The sequence below is a fragment of the Protomyctophum bolini genome (assembly GCF_963924005.1).
Source record: "Protomyctophum bolini genome assembly, chromosome: 22".
NCBI classification, from domain to species: domain Eukaryota; kingdom Metazoa; phylum Chordata; class Actinopteri; order Myctophiformes; family Myctophidae; genus Protomyctophum; species Protomyctophum bolini.
The window spans coordinates 20,498,150-20,513,812 of NC_137883.1; the positions used below are offsets into that span (position 1 = coordinate 20,498,150).

Below are 15,663 nucleotides of genomic sequence, written 5' to 3' on the forward strand. Positions count from 1 at the left end.
AACGTAATCAAAAAAGACAACCAAAGAACAAAATTCCTATACAGGATCTCCTCACTGGTCAACAAAAACACCTTGAAGACCCTAACAGGAGCCCTCGTACAAGGTTTCTTCGACTATGCATACACCACCTGGTACCACAGCACCTCTAAGGCCCTTAAAACAAGGCTCCAGACTTCCCAAAACAAACTGGTCAGGCTACTACGTACTTGGGCTTGGCCTCACTCCCCAAACCCACCTCACCCCTGCCCACTTTGACAGGCTGGAATGGCTTAGGGTTGACGACATCTTGCAATGGGTTAGGGTTAAGGTTCGCTACAGCAGTTTTCAAATGTATACAAATCTTTTGAAAGTAGCATCTACAAGCTCACAATGCGTTGCATCTGCTATTTTCAAATGGCCGAAATTAAGTGGCTAATATATTTTGCCATAACAATCAAAATCTACAAGTTAACTAAAGTTTGCAAATGATTGTAGTGGAGTAAAAGTACAATATTAGCCTCTGCGATGTAATGGAGTAAAGTGAAAGTATTGAAAAATGGAAATACTCAATTAAAGTATAAAACATAATAATTGTACACTACTTGAGTATATGTACTACCACTGAAAAACGGCCTTTGTTCCGGTGAGTAGCAAAACAGTTCTCTTTATTTCCCCTACAGTTGGAGACCTGGCATGGCAGTGGAAGTTTGGGTCCATGGGAATAGCACCGCTCCTAACAGAGTGTTAGAGACAACTCACTGTATTGCTATGGACCAGAGCTACTCTAAAGCTAGAACATTTTCCAAATTGCCGAATTATTTTAACCACAAAACAACCTTGTCTCTTGTGAGGACTAGGGGAATGGTCCTCGCAGTCTATTTCTCAAAGTCTACTATACTTGTGGGGATCACGCACGCACGCACACACACACGCGTCGCACACACGCGTCACACACACGCCTACTCTTTGCACTCTCCTTCTAGCACAGATGTGTCACGCACGCACGTGCTGTAGCGCCCTAATAGAAAAAGCTCACTACTGTGTCAGAGCTACTGTATACTCCATAGAGAGGATCTCCGTCATCTCTCTCTCTCTCTCACCAACACTGATAAAAGAGGACACGTTGCACTCTTTGTTGAGTCCTCAGAGACGCAGAAATGGAGGCAGTTGAGATGTTGGAGCAAGTTCTCCTGGGAAGTCTTTAAGCCTAATGCACACCTGTGGTTGGACCCGAATACAAGGAAGGGGGGAGGGGAGTGTGGATTTTTGTTCGTGTCTAGAAGACTATAGGGTTTCCAGACATATGGGAAAACTGACACTGAATACATTGTGTCAAGACATTTATTTTTCTCTCTTTAACTATTCATTAATTGATAATAAAAATACAAATGTAATTTAGGTCATGTCGTACTGGTTTGGCGTTACAGTATTTTGGCTCTTACATTTGAGTATTTAGTGGGCAGAGAGCATGCTCACTGTCACAAAGTCAGGATATATTACACTGCAAAAGGGTTATAAAAAGAAACCTCTTTACAGATTCTAGTTGGGAATTAAATAGCATCAGCTCAGAGCAGCTTGTAAAGAACCTGCCTGCATGTACTGTGCCTCATCTAGCCTTGGATTACAAACTTGCTATCAGGCAGGAAACAGTGCGTCTCTGTAAGCCCATCGCACACGCCCCCTGACTCCCATAGCACAGGTTCCACTGGCTTTGCTCCTATACTGTAGGTTAAACCAGTGATTCTCACAGTCCTATATACAGTATACACACATTGGCAATGTGAAAATAGCCCATCTATGCGCTGTGAGCTTGCAGATCTGCTATTTTCCCCCAATAATCTTAGTCATTTTTGGGATTCTTTATTTTTTTTTACGTTTTTTTTTTTTATGTTTTTTTTTTTTAATTCTCTGATGGGGGTCCACAGCCAAATACATATTCATTTGGGTGGTCCTTCCTTGACATGAAAACGTTTGAGAACCACATTACCACTGTAAAACACTGTAAAAACAAACAAATGTTGTTTACTGGTCGGATGAGTCCAGTACCAGCTGGGATGCTGGTGGAGCCACAACTGGGGTACAGCTCAGAAATCACTAAACACAGTGGAAAAGCCTATTCTCCTGATAAATAGTAAGGTACTTATTGCAATGGGAGGTAAGCTGAGCCGTAAAATGGTCTACTAAAATGGTCACTACTGCTTAGTGGTGCACTATTTGCTTTTAGAAGCTTGCTCTAGTCAGCGAACATCAAGAGAAGGTCCCAATAAATGTTACATTTAATATACAGTATATGCGATGGTGTGGCACGCTACAAGCTCACAACCCGAAAGCTTGTATATCGGTGCTTGTTTCAGCACATGACACTGGCGTGCAACCAAAGTATAAACAAGGCTTAAAGATATATAGCAAATAAAGTCTTATCCTGTGTGCGCGCGTGTGTGTGTGTGTGTGTGTGTGTGTGTGTGTCTTATCCTGTGTGTGCGTGTGTGTGTGTGTGTGTGTGTGTGTGTGTGTGTGTGTGTGTGTGTCTTATCCTGTGTGTGAGTGCGTGTGTGTGTGTGTGTGTGTGTGTGTGTGTTTTATTTTTTTCATTTCCTGAAAAAGTTTTTGGACATATATGTGGTCGTGTGTGCGCACCTGCACATGTGTGCGCACGTGCATGTGTGCATGTGTGTCTCTGTGTGGGCACTAGTTACCGGTATGTGTAAATGTTTCAGAGTGTGTGTGTGTGTGTCTGTGTGGGCACTAGTTAGTTACCGGAAGGTCATCTGGAATATCTGTCCCAGGTTGACTTGCTGGCTCTTGTTGCTGTGTCCACGCAGCATTTCAGCGAACAGGGTGTCATTGAAGCGTACATCCTGCCGCGGGCACTTTGGACCCTCGCAGTTCTCCGACTGCAGGACGCACGAGCGCCCGTCCGGCGCCAGCTTGTATTCTTGTACACACCTGGGCAGAGGAGAGGAGACTGTCATTGTGAGGCATGTAAAACAGGTCCGCTCAAGGGGGGGGGGGGGGGGAGGCCACAGTAGTCCTCACACTGGCAAACCCAGACGAGACAGGGTTGTATATAGCGTCAAGTACCGCTATGCTACAGCAGGGGTTCTCAACGTTTTTGGCTGGGGACCCCCGGAAATGCTTTGGCCGTGTCTCACGACCCTCGCCCTACGCCCCCCCCCCCCCTCCCCACCCCCAATACAAGCTGACTGCAAAAATAACCTTATTAGAGAAAATATATCATAAATGAATACTGAAACCAGATATAATCATTAAGGAAAGTTTATGCATGTACTATGTGTACTACTCATTTCCATTTTCCAGCCATTCAGTAGCAAAAAAAGAAAAATGGGAATATAATTTGGGGACCCCCCAAAAATAATTGACGACCCACTTAGGGGTCGCGGCCCACGTGTTGAGAACCCCTGTGCAGCTACAGGACTCTCTCCAGTTGGGTGAGTTTCAGTGGAGACGCTTATTATGGGACACGCGGATTATGATTATGATGCTGATGATGCGGTAAAACGCAAAATAGCTTTATCCACTTAACCCATTCTGAACGGGAACCCATTTTGGTGTTAGCATCGTGTTATGCTTTAGCTATTGAAAAATAGCAGATCTACAAGCTCATATCGCGCCACCGAGTGGCGCGATACGAGCTTGTAGGTCTGCTATTTTTGAAAAATTCGAAGAACGACTGACATTTTTAGAATCTGATCTCAGGTCAGAATGGGTTAATCAGACCAGTGTGTGTCCCGTGGAAACCTCGTATGAATCTGATCTCAGGTCAGAATGGGTTAATTGGCTTACCGGTATCGTCTTGGGCTCTATACTAGTGCCTTTTCTGTTCTCAGTCTACATTCAATATCTTTTCAGAAATAGCCAATCTAGCAGCTTGTGAGCTTGTAGGTCTGCTATTGTCTCCAAAGGTTTCTCCAAAAATTATGGATGCTACAGTAGCTGCGGTTTAAGTGGCTGAAGGAACACTTTCACCCAGTTTCAACCTTCATAATTGGCCGTGACCAATGCTCATTATAAGATGGCAACATTTCCGCCTACTTGCTCTGCGTGGGCTATGGACCGTTCAGGGCTATGGCGTCGGCGATATACAGTACAGCCATTATCTTTAATGAAAAGCAAACAATGTGAAAAGAAGAAGTTGTTTTGGTGTTGTTTACGGGATTACTGCCAGAAAAAGAGACCCAGACAGACACAAAGACTCTTATACTGTAGATTCCTAGACATGGAAAAGGTTTAAAATCTTGTTTGAAATGACCATTGATCATGTCTGTGACACAGCATGCAGACAGAAATGGGCTTCCTATTAGTGAGCAAGAGCATTAGTTAGGAGAACTTATATAGACCAATATACAGTGCAGAGATGATGCTGGAAAAAAGAAGAAAAAACCACAACTAGAAACACAATGTGTAGATGTTGACATAGATAACGACCAAAGAAAATCACACATACACAAACAGAATGCCGTTTCGCTGGCAACTGCTTTTGCTTGAGTGAGAATACAACAAGCACACAAGCGTGCAAGCACACAGACAGAAACACACACATACGCATACACTGGGTCACTTTTCATACAAACTCGGTCGGACAGGCTTTAGAAGAAGGGCGATATGCAATATCTCCCAGAGGGGAAAAAACAAAGGAGCTCAAGAAGCTAATAGATCACAGAGAAGCTGCCATTGTTTTGCCGTCTAATCTTTCAATTGGAAAGTCCCTCTGCAAGCACCACAGAATGCTTAAAAACACACACACACACACACACACACACACACACACACACACACACACACACAGTCTATACATTTAATTCAGTTGGGCCAGCCGTGATAAATATGCACATTCAGCATTTACCCAGCTCAGAAAATGGCTGAGAAGCACAATCCACACAACACTCACTTAATGGTAATGGAACATACTGGGACTGCACAGCACGCACGCGCGCACACACTCACAGGCGCACGCGCGCACACACACACACACACACACACACACACACACACACACACACACACACACACAGACACAGACACACTGACACACAGTCTCATGAAGCAGAATGCTCCAGTCAGTCCTCATAGCATGCTTGGGCTGTTTTCAAAGCAGAGGTGAAAATTGGATTATAAAGCTATATCGATTGGTTTCCAGGTTGCTGTTTGCCGCCTTTTTATTCATGGCCCCGCTTTAATGCATCTCATGTTTGCATGAAGGAACACGCCTGACAACCTTTAATGTCTGCATTTGCTCTGCCGGCGATGTATTATGTCGTATATATGTGTATTTGTAATTCTCTTGCACCCCTTGCTGTTGTAATAGTCAGCATTCAGCATTCTTTCCCAACTGCAGCACCATACATTACTTGAACATCAAGGAAAGGGATTTTCACTCTATTCACCTTAAGGGCCTAATTTAAGCGTGGGCCCTTATAGTTGCGCGCCACTGTCGCACACTGAAGATCCACAAGTTACACTCTGAGAGTTAAAGTAACACTCATTATTTCACTGTGTATTAGAAACAGCCACTGTTTCTTGCGTACAATGAGGAATTTGATAATAATGTTGTAGGAATGTTGTAGGAATGTAATTCTCTGACTGGACAAATTAAGTTGATCTACTTTATTTCATATATCAATTGATCGATCAATAGATAGATGAGATGACTGATAAATGAATGACTGACTGACTGACTGATTGATTGATTGACATTATGGAAACTAAACTTCGGCAATGACAGAGTACCGAAGTCTGACGTCAATATCGGCAGAGGGCGCTGTTTCTAGGGTTCGTGCACGTTTGTATTTGTATTATAATCCCCATAGGGGGATCTTAGATCGCCTCATATAAGAACTGTGTTTTGCGGCATTCCGACGCATCGCCATTCCGACCATTGACTTCCATTGAATCGCCACTCCGACGGCACTGCCTCGGAATGCCGGTGTGTAACCCATGTGTATACATCCCACTGTTCTTAACCAATGGTCCATTTAATGTCCTAATAATAATGACTCAACAAATCCAATGCACTTCCCCCTTCTAACTCCCTTTTTCTGTTGAATTTCTTGACCTCCGACTTGTCAGTAAAATGACTACATTAACGGTCATCATAGGTCACCAGGTCATTCACTTCTTATATCACCACAAATCTTATATGAGACGATTTCAAGATGACCCGATGTTGTTCTCCATAGAGAAAAACTTCCGCTAACCCCTTGGAACCAGGGGATGAGCGAGTGACGTCAGGACCTCAGCGCTCTATTATTCTTTTCAGCCTGGTGGGTGCATAGCAGTATTCACATTTCCTTCAATGGCCACACCGAAGGTTAAGATGAGGTGGGGATAGCTAATGGGATAAGCCGTTTTTATTCTATTTTATTTACATATCCTGTGGGCTGCCACTCGCACTCACCCACAGAACATGAGCACGTTGCTGGAACCCGGGTCTTCTGCCAGGGGCACCAGCTGCTGGAGACACAGCTGCTCACAGCCCCCGTTGAAGCCATCCGTGCAGTCAGTGCCCTTGGAGTAGTCATAGCAACCTGACCCATCCTTCATCGGCCTCAACCCCTCGGGACACTTGGGAGGGAGAGACAGACAGAGAGAGAGAGAGAGAGAGAGGTAAAAGAGACACAGGGGACAGAGTAGAAGGGAGAAAGAGGAAAAGTTGAGTGTGAGAGCACTCATCAAAATATGCATTTTTTAATCAAGATCAATCATGAAGCGTTAAGGTTTTGCTGTCCAGTCGTAGGTACTGGGTAATATGTACTGTAAGGGTCAACGGTTTGGATCATTCTGACCCAACAGCAGCATGATGAGGCGTTGAGCTTCTATTCTGCACTGACCGTTCACGTCTTGTTTTCATCTGGCCACAGAGAGTTCAAAATGTTCAGGTTTGGGCATTTGGATGAGCGTTTTAGAAGAGAGCGCCTTGAATTTTCGGCTGAGTGAGTGGTACTCATACCTTTTCATTCATGTCAAGGGCCCCCAAAAGTGTAAAAATGTATTTGGCCGTGGACCTCCATCTCAAAATATTTTGTTCCAGGGACCCCTAGAAGACAAGATTTGAGCTATAAATGTTCGCTTTAAAAATGCATGTATTCATGCGATATGCGGTTGTATATTTTTGAATATCCAAGGTATAAAATAATGGTTAAAGTGGTTATAATATAAAATGACACAGACATTCTGTCCTTAATGGGTTCAAATGTTCTTCTTATGAGCTGAAAGTTCTGAGGATGTACAGTAAGCACAAATGCAAGATAATCATAATTGGAACACAATTATCCTAATTATCCGTTCTGAGCCCTCTTTCATTTACTCAAGCAATGACAATATTGCATGACTTGGCAATCAATAGTTTTTAATCACATCACTTTCTGGCATCTGGAAGATAGCAACTCTCTGATGGAATAAAGATCCTCTCATTACTTTCATCACTGTACCTGTCTGGCCCTAGTGTGCCTTCTCACCAACAAGTGTTGTCTTTGTTGTCTCTACAGCTCTTTGGTGTAAAATATTATGCACACTTTCAGGTTAAATGGCCACATTGTAGTTTAATAAATCAGTCAAACTTTTCCATTTAAATAGTCATTCATCTTCCCTTGTCTTGCAGCTTATACTCTTTGAAACTGGCACAGCAGCCCAATTAAGCCCCCTCTGTCTGCTTGTGAGAGGAGCAAACAATGAAACACGTCATTGAAGCTTGCCCTCTCCAAAGACTAAAAGCCGGATTAAGCCAAAAATAGCTGATCTACAAAGTGTTGCATCGCACACAACGTGTTGTGAGCTTGTAGATCAGACACCCATCATCAGTCACCCTCCATGCAGAAGACAAGGGCAATATTGCTTGCCTCGAGGACATTCTCTAAATAAATTAATAAACTCCTCAAAATGCATACTAATATCAGCCCAGGTGCACCACAACCTCCTGCTCAGTATACTGTACACCTGGATTCTAGGCACACAATGCTTGGTAGGTCAGCAGTGGTTATTTGTTCAGACACAGATGTATTGGGCCCACTGCAATAGTTTAGTAAACACGGTGCCAGAGTGACAGCGTAGCAGCACTGGCTCAGGGGTAGAGTGGCTGGATCTAACCCAGGCTCCCCCAGAGTATAGAGCGCCGCAGTCCCTCCCCCTTTCAGAAAAACGAATGGCCCAGGAAATGAAAACCCCATGCATTCTCCCATCGGCACTTCTAATATAATTTATTTAAAGACGGTTACGCCGCGGACAAAGCCAACTCGGATCGTGACAAATCATGACAATGAACACAATGTTTTGGGCCGATCAAATAATTTATAAGACGAAAAACAAAACAAATAGTGTTGTCTCCTGACTTTCTTTTCTTCTTTCTAATGATTTGATCGGCCCAAAACATTGTGTTCATTGTCATGATTTGTCATGATCCGAGTTGGCTTTGTCCGCGGCGTAACCGTCTTTAAATAAATTATATTAGAAGTGCCGATGGGAGAATGCATGGGGTTTTCATTTCCTGGGCGCTCTATAGTGTCCAAGTGTCCTTGAGCAAGACTCTGAACCCCTATATAAAGGGACACAGAGAGACAGATACAGAAGTCTCTATATATGGGCATAAAAGGGACACGGTCTAGTTAATTAAAATAAGTCCAGGATTGTAGCTAGTAGAAAACCATGCTGTACTTCACTTTCAAAATCAGCAATTTAATGTATTCAGTTTTTATGTTTTGTCTTGTGTGGCTATTTTTCCATTTTGGAACAGTAGGCTACTCTTCATTCATAATGTAAGCTTGTGGTGCATCTAAGGGCTTCATCTGCTGTGGATGATGGGCAGGTGTAATACCAGTGACGTGATGTCTCTGTCAGCCATAGTGCTGGCTGACAGACACTCCCATCATGATGGATGTCCAGAGATCCTCTGCCAACCACCAGCCCCTCATGGGACTGTGTGACTGAATGTTAAGTGCTCTGCTGGATTTAGCCTTGTTTTCTTTGTCGTTTGTTGTCTTTTTTCTTTTCTAGTCTAGTCTAGTCTTGAACATTTTGACCATTTTTGCCTATACAGTAGGCTATGTCCCAAAAATAGGGATGCGAGATTTAAATTGTTTTTTGAGTGGTGCACTCCAAGGAACAGCAATGTCCGTGTTCACCTACCTATGTGTTGGTTCACCTATGTGTTGGTTCACCTATGTGTTGGTTAATGAGCACCAGTATATGACTCTGAGTACCAGTAGGGGCACTGTTGTACCAGAAATAGAGAGGGTTAGTGCTGCACTGTTGCCTGCTAATGAGAGAGAGAGAGAGAGAGAGAGAGAGAGAGAGAGAGAGGGTGGGGGGGGGGAATTGCACCACTCAGTTCACACAGGTGTGATTTTTTCCATGACATAAAACGTACTCAGGATCAGTAAAAAAGAATAGTGAAGGAAAAGGTTAATTGAATTGCATGGACTAGGCTACTTTGCATTTACACTATATTTTGTAGAAGCTATGTAGTTAACACATGCATGTACAAACACAATCACAGTGGCCAGCGGTTCAACGTGATCAATAGCACTCTCCTTTATGAATGTGTCATCCATTGTGAATGTAAAAGCATGTCAGACACTGAGACACTGAGCTTCCTTATCACATGATAATAGCGTATGACCTCACCTCTGCATCGGCACTGTATACAAAGGGAAAAGTCCTCGCTGTTCATTTAACCTTTTTTCACCCTTTTTGTGCAACCACTCCAAGGAACAGCTATGTCCCTATGTACCAATGTTTAGAGTACCAATAGGGGGTGCTGTTGTTCAACTCAGATACTGAAAATCACACCTGTGTGAAGTGTCGAATTTATATCAACCACATGAGTCATGAGTCATGATGTCATTTAGTGCCCAAAACAAACATTAAAGTCCATAGACTTGGCTGGCTCTAAAGTGCTCTCCAAAGTGCTGGCAGGCAAATGATTTACATCATACTGTAAGTGATCTAAACAAACGTTAAAAATACCATAGACTTTTGCTGCCATATGACGTAATCTTCAAAAGCCATGCATTGGAGTTGCTAGCCGATACGTTCCAGTTTAGAGTTACTCGTAGGTGATGTCACCCATAGATGTGCATCACCCAGCACTGCAGACTGGATTAGAAGCAAATCAAGATGGTATCAGAGTGCAGGCCATCACGCTTCTAGACAAGATCACATTGTACACTGGCCAGATGGCCGCGCTGATCAATACCACAGCTCATCTCAGTCTACCCATGTGCCGCGTGGCCATATGGGGCGAGGTGCACGTGTGTGTGTGTGTGTGTGTGTGTGTGTGTGTGTGTGTGTGTGTGTGTGTGTGTGTGTGTGTGTGTGCGTGAGTAAAGGAGAGAGACATGGAGACAGAGATAGATGAAACAAATACTGCAATTATGTGTGGATTTTGGTTATACAGTAGGAGATTATACGTTGTGCAGAGACAGGACCACAGGATCACAGGATCGAGAAACGGCACAATCGAGATAGTGCAAGCATCCAGCAAAATATCCAATTATCGAAAAGAAATTACATCAAAACAAGCATCACTTTACGGGGGAAACACTGCTTTGTATTCAAAATAATACAAACCACAGGTAGCCTAAGTTTCACTTATTTTTGAGTGGATCATCTTTTTAAATAAACAAAAGGATTTGCTCTGAACCCATAGCATAGCTCATAAAAAGAAAACGTGGGACTCCACAACGCAGTGGAAATTATTTCCTGAAAGAAAATGTCTGTGTTGAATGCTTGGAACGGCGTTCACCTTGTGGCTCTGTCTGTCATGAGACGCCTGGTGTAATTTGCTGCACTCATGTACTGACGACAGATGCACTATGCTACAGTTGCCCTGATTGCAAGGTTAATTTGTGTAAATACGATGTTACGCTATATATAGTAGATCGCATTTACGGCTGTCAGTCGTGCCCTCTTCGCGCACGCATGCGCACGCGCGCACACACACACACACACACACACACACACACACACACACACACACACACACACACACAGACACACACACACACAGAGAATATCGTCGCTGTCGGGCAGAAACCTCTCATATGCATGTTTTAACTTTTTGTGTGTTCTTTTTTCCTTTATTATTTTGAATAAATAATTCCCCGACTCGATCATACTACAGCGTCACACGAATGCATCAAAAGTAACGGATCTGCTACTTTTGCAGATTTTGAATTTGAATCCTGAAAAATAACAGATTTGGACATACGGTATATGAAGTGTATATGGGGTGCAGGCTGTATGGATATATAGAGGCCCAGGTGAGAATAGATCTGATCTTAAATGACTCAAAGTCAAATCTTATCAGAAACCGTTGTACAATCGCCCAATGTCACAGGCCAATGTGTGTGCTCCGGAGTGAGCTGGCACATACAGTATGCTGTCATCAGCAGAGAGTAATTTTTGGCCTTTTGCTGAAATGTGAATGATGGGAAATTAATGCAAAGTGAAAAGCATGCTATACGGTGTAATTTCTGACGGTAACACCCCAGGCCACAGTTAGATGCACCTCAGATAAGGTTGCCAACCGTCCCGTAAAATACGGGTTTGTATCGTATTTGACAACTAAAAGACCTGTCCCGTAATGAACCGATACGGGACGCACTTAATCCCGTATTTTGGGGTCGTGGAAGAATGACAGCGCGTTATGGTGATTCTCAGTCGCTCACATGCGGACACTCACACATACACACACAAGCAGAAGGGGCAGCCATCTGAGCTATGGGAACAGGAGGAATACATGGAACCTGCTGTCTAGAGAGGCGCTAGGCACAGTTCATTGGTCAGTACTCTTCATAGGCATGCAGCAGAGCCAATCACTATGCAGTGTCGTATCTTAGCAACTATTTCACCAGGCTCCCGGTCCAAAACATTGAAAAAACTAATGGATGCTGTTCACAGCCAAACATCTTATCTACCTCAGAGTCAGAAAGTTCTAGTAGTGAGATATAACTAAAAAAGAAGAAAAACTAAGTGCAGAGCTGAGTGGGAAAAAGATTCGGTGGATTTTTATGAAACAAAAGCTTTGCAGTTTGAAAGTGGATATTCAACCTTTCCCTACAGCTGCAATGTTGGTGAGTTTAATGTCGTTTAATACAAGCAGATGCAAATTGGATGAATGGGGAGTCAATGGATGGTTTATGGCAAGTCACTTCATATCATTAGGCTATAATAAATCTAGAGTTGCAAATTGCAAAGGACTGTGCTGTCATGTGCCAGTTAGCCCTGACAGGGACACATATAGGCTACTGTAGTTCCTTGTTCATCAAGCAACTCTAGAGCAGTGGTTCCCAAACTTTTTCATGTCAAGGACCCCCGCTGTAAGCACTGGACCAGGGCTAAAGGACCCTCAAATTGACACTAATGAGCCTGCGGACCCCCAATTGAAAACCTAATGCCATGGACCCCCATAAGAGAAGATAAGGCTCTAACAGTGATTCTCAACCCGTTTAATTTCAAGGACCCCCAGTTTGTCATGCATTAGTCCACGGACCCCCATTTAATGGCATTTCTAGTTTTCTACCTCTGGAACCCCCAATTTATATTGTAAAATCTATGTTAATTTAACTCTGAGAGTATACAAATGGAACCAAATGGACCTGCACTCTCAGAGTTACAGACCCATAAGGATCCATTTGGTTCCAAAGTATCATTTAGCTGGAGACCCCTTGGAACTCACTCAAGGACCCCTGGGGGTCCCCGGACCCCATTTTGGGAACCACTGGCTTAGTAACTGTAAATGTGAATTTAAACCAGGTACTGAGAAGCCTGTATGCTTTGTAAAATGGTCTGAAATAAGGTCAAGTTTATGATTTGAACATTTGCCATTTAAGGCTTAATATTTTGTATGCTGTTTGTTAAACCTATAAAACCTTATGGCATGAACTATATGTTGGAAGGGTTAGGGTAGAGCAAAGTTTTAGGTCAGTGCAGACTGCAGATTCATTCAAGTCATGTATACTTTCCAAATCATACCTTTACTAACTTTTAGATTTCGTTTTTTGTCAATTTCATACTGCTAAATGGTCAATGTAATTACTAATTAAGTACCCCAACACTGATACACTGTTATATATTTTTTAAACCATTAAAATCAACTAAATCATATTATTAATTAAGTAGATGTAATGACTAATATTTATTCATAATAAAAATAATGCATACTATATACTGTAGCACTTTTACACTCTCAAACAGCTCATATAGGCCTACATGTCAATACAGGTCAGGTAGTATTTGATATTAATTATATAATATTATATTACAATTACAATATTACAACTAGAAATATTGTTCCTGAAAAAACAATGTGGGGTCGCTGGAAGCCAAAAGATTGTACTGTGTTGTTTAATTTAATGTAATTGATTAACGTAATTTAGACCTGAAATTGGGGGGGGGGGGGGGGGTTTGACCGGAAATTACCCAATTTTTCTATAACATTTTCAAATAAGGGACACCAATTTTTAATAAGGGACACCAAAAAATTTCGGCGCGCGGCGGCTTCGCCGCGTGCCCGAGAAATGTCCCTTATTTGAAAATCTAATAGTTGGCAACCCTAACCTCAGACAAAGACAAATGTCTGATAATCTATACATCACTTATTATTATATCTTCTGGGACAGTATATCTTATGCCGCTAAGACAAGTTACCATTTGGTGTTTAATATAAGGTAAGATACAATTTCTTTCCCTGGAGGGAAATTTGGGTGTTAAAGCAGCAACATCAGCAAGGTTAAAACAGAGGAGAGTGGACTTTTGGATCAAATGTTTATCAACAATGAGTGAATTAAGTCCTTCAACACTCATTTTAATGAATGAACAGTCTATTTAAACTACCATTAATTAATATATGAATCGATATCTGTACAGTATATCAACATTCAACAGTTAACCTTTCAGAAACAAACATTATGTCAGAGTTCAGCTATGTTCATCCTAGTAGTCCATGTACAAGAGTAACTTCTTGTGCAGGGGTATAGACACAAGTGTCCGTACACAGACAAAAGTGTCCGTGGCAAATGTTTGATTTTAACACGCCATTATAATGTATATTAAGTAAAATAACAGTCTAGGTCCACAATAATTATCCATATTGTATAAATTATGGATAAGGGGTCAGGACAGCTAGGCCTTTTCGGGGAGGGGTCAGAATAAATTATGGATTTAGACCGTTATTATTAGTGAATGTCAAGTCTTCAGAATATGTATGACATGTATTTACTATGACACCATTTGGTACATTAGGAGTCCAACTAGCACTAGTGGTTCTAGGGATGGATGTTTTATTTGGAAAGACCCTCTACAAATGGAACCAAATTGACCAGTAAGGGTACATTTGTTTCACTCTCAGAGTTACAGACCTGTTATGGTCGTGATCAGGGCTATCTCAATTGCCCACTCATTTCTGTATGTCTGTGGCAAAAATGGAATTTTGACAAAAATGTCCCCCGCAAGTCATCATGCTGATCATGGCGATGGCCCCTGGTCACAAGTCAATATTCAGTGCCAAACCAAGGAACCTAACTAGGTTGCAGCTTATTGCTTCCTACTGTAATAAACATACACAATATGTCATTTCTATTTCATTTCAAATATGCAGTTCATATAGAGCTCTCAGCGGGGGCGGTCTCCAGGAAGGTAAATCCACTTATGTCCCCTCCCTTACTGCAGAGGACATTATATTAATGAAGGTCCTCTTAGTGACTGACATGATAAGAATGCTGCATAATAGCCCAGCAATTCAGCGAGGGATAATCCACAAGGAGCAGTGTTATCGAAGAATAATGCATGATGTGGAGTCTAATGACCCTCCAATCCAAAGTGGACAGGGGTTTGCCTCCATGGAGCAAATTATTTTATCATAAGCACATAGTGGCTCAGAGTGGATTATCCCGCTTATATAGCCATCTTGATTAAGATATTAAAAGTAGTGTTTATTCATATTTTTGGGATAATACATTCTTAACTTCACTTCTTTTGTGTTTCCCAGAAAGTTTGAACATTTATTGAATTCCCTGCTTCTTAAGCACTTAAACCCTCTATTTTTAGTATAAAAAGGGGCTTGTAGATACATTCACATTCATACCAAATGGTAAATGTGTGTTTGTGTTGTACAGTATGTCAGTGGTTCTCAATCAATTTATTTTGTCAATGATCTGCTAATTGGCATAGATCTCCCATTTGAAGACTTGGGATGCCAATCCAAGACGTTTGTAATTGTGATGTGGTCCAGAATTACATAATTGTCGAAACACTAATTTACTTATAAATGAAATAATGATTAAGTTTAAATATCAATCGTTTCACCGACCCTGGTGCAGCCCGTCAGAGGACCTCACTAAAGGCCTATTCATAGTCCAGTTTTCGATCAGTAGTAGCAACGGGCGATGTCAGTGTGTACAAAGGGCATGCACTTGATCAACGCGAGCTGGTGACTCACGCTTACTGATTGATGAGGAAATTTCACGGTTTGTATTTTGTTGTTCAGCTTGTAACAGGATGTGCATTAGATTCTCAGACTCAGGACAAAGTGTGTGGGCATGGGGAAATCATGGAATGTCTTTAACTAAGATAATGTCTTATATCATAAGCACATAGTGGCTCAGAGTGGATTATCCTGCTTATATAGCCACAAAAGTAGTGTTTATTCATATTTTCTGGGATAATACATTC

The 15,663-nt window shown here is 42.1% G+C and overlaps 1 protein-coding gene across 1 annotated transcript in view; it reads right to left on the reverse strand.

The window, feature by feature from the left end:
• astn2 (astrotactin 2) overlaps window positions 1–15,663 on the reverse strand; it is a gene marked incomplete at both ends in the record, with an annotated part of 472,482 nt that overhangs the window by 155,230 nt on the left and 301,589 nt on the right. The window contains 2 exons of the mRNA XM_080756633.1: window positions 2,737–2,925; window positions 6,395–6,561. Of these exons, the coding sequence (XP_080612759.1) occupies window positions 2,737–2,925; window positions 6,395–6,561 (356 nt within the window). The remainder of the gene's footprint in view (window positions 1–2,736; window positions 2,926–6,394; window positions 6,562–15,663) is intronic.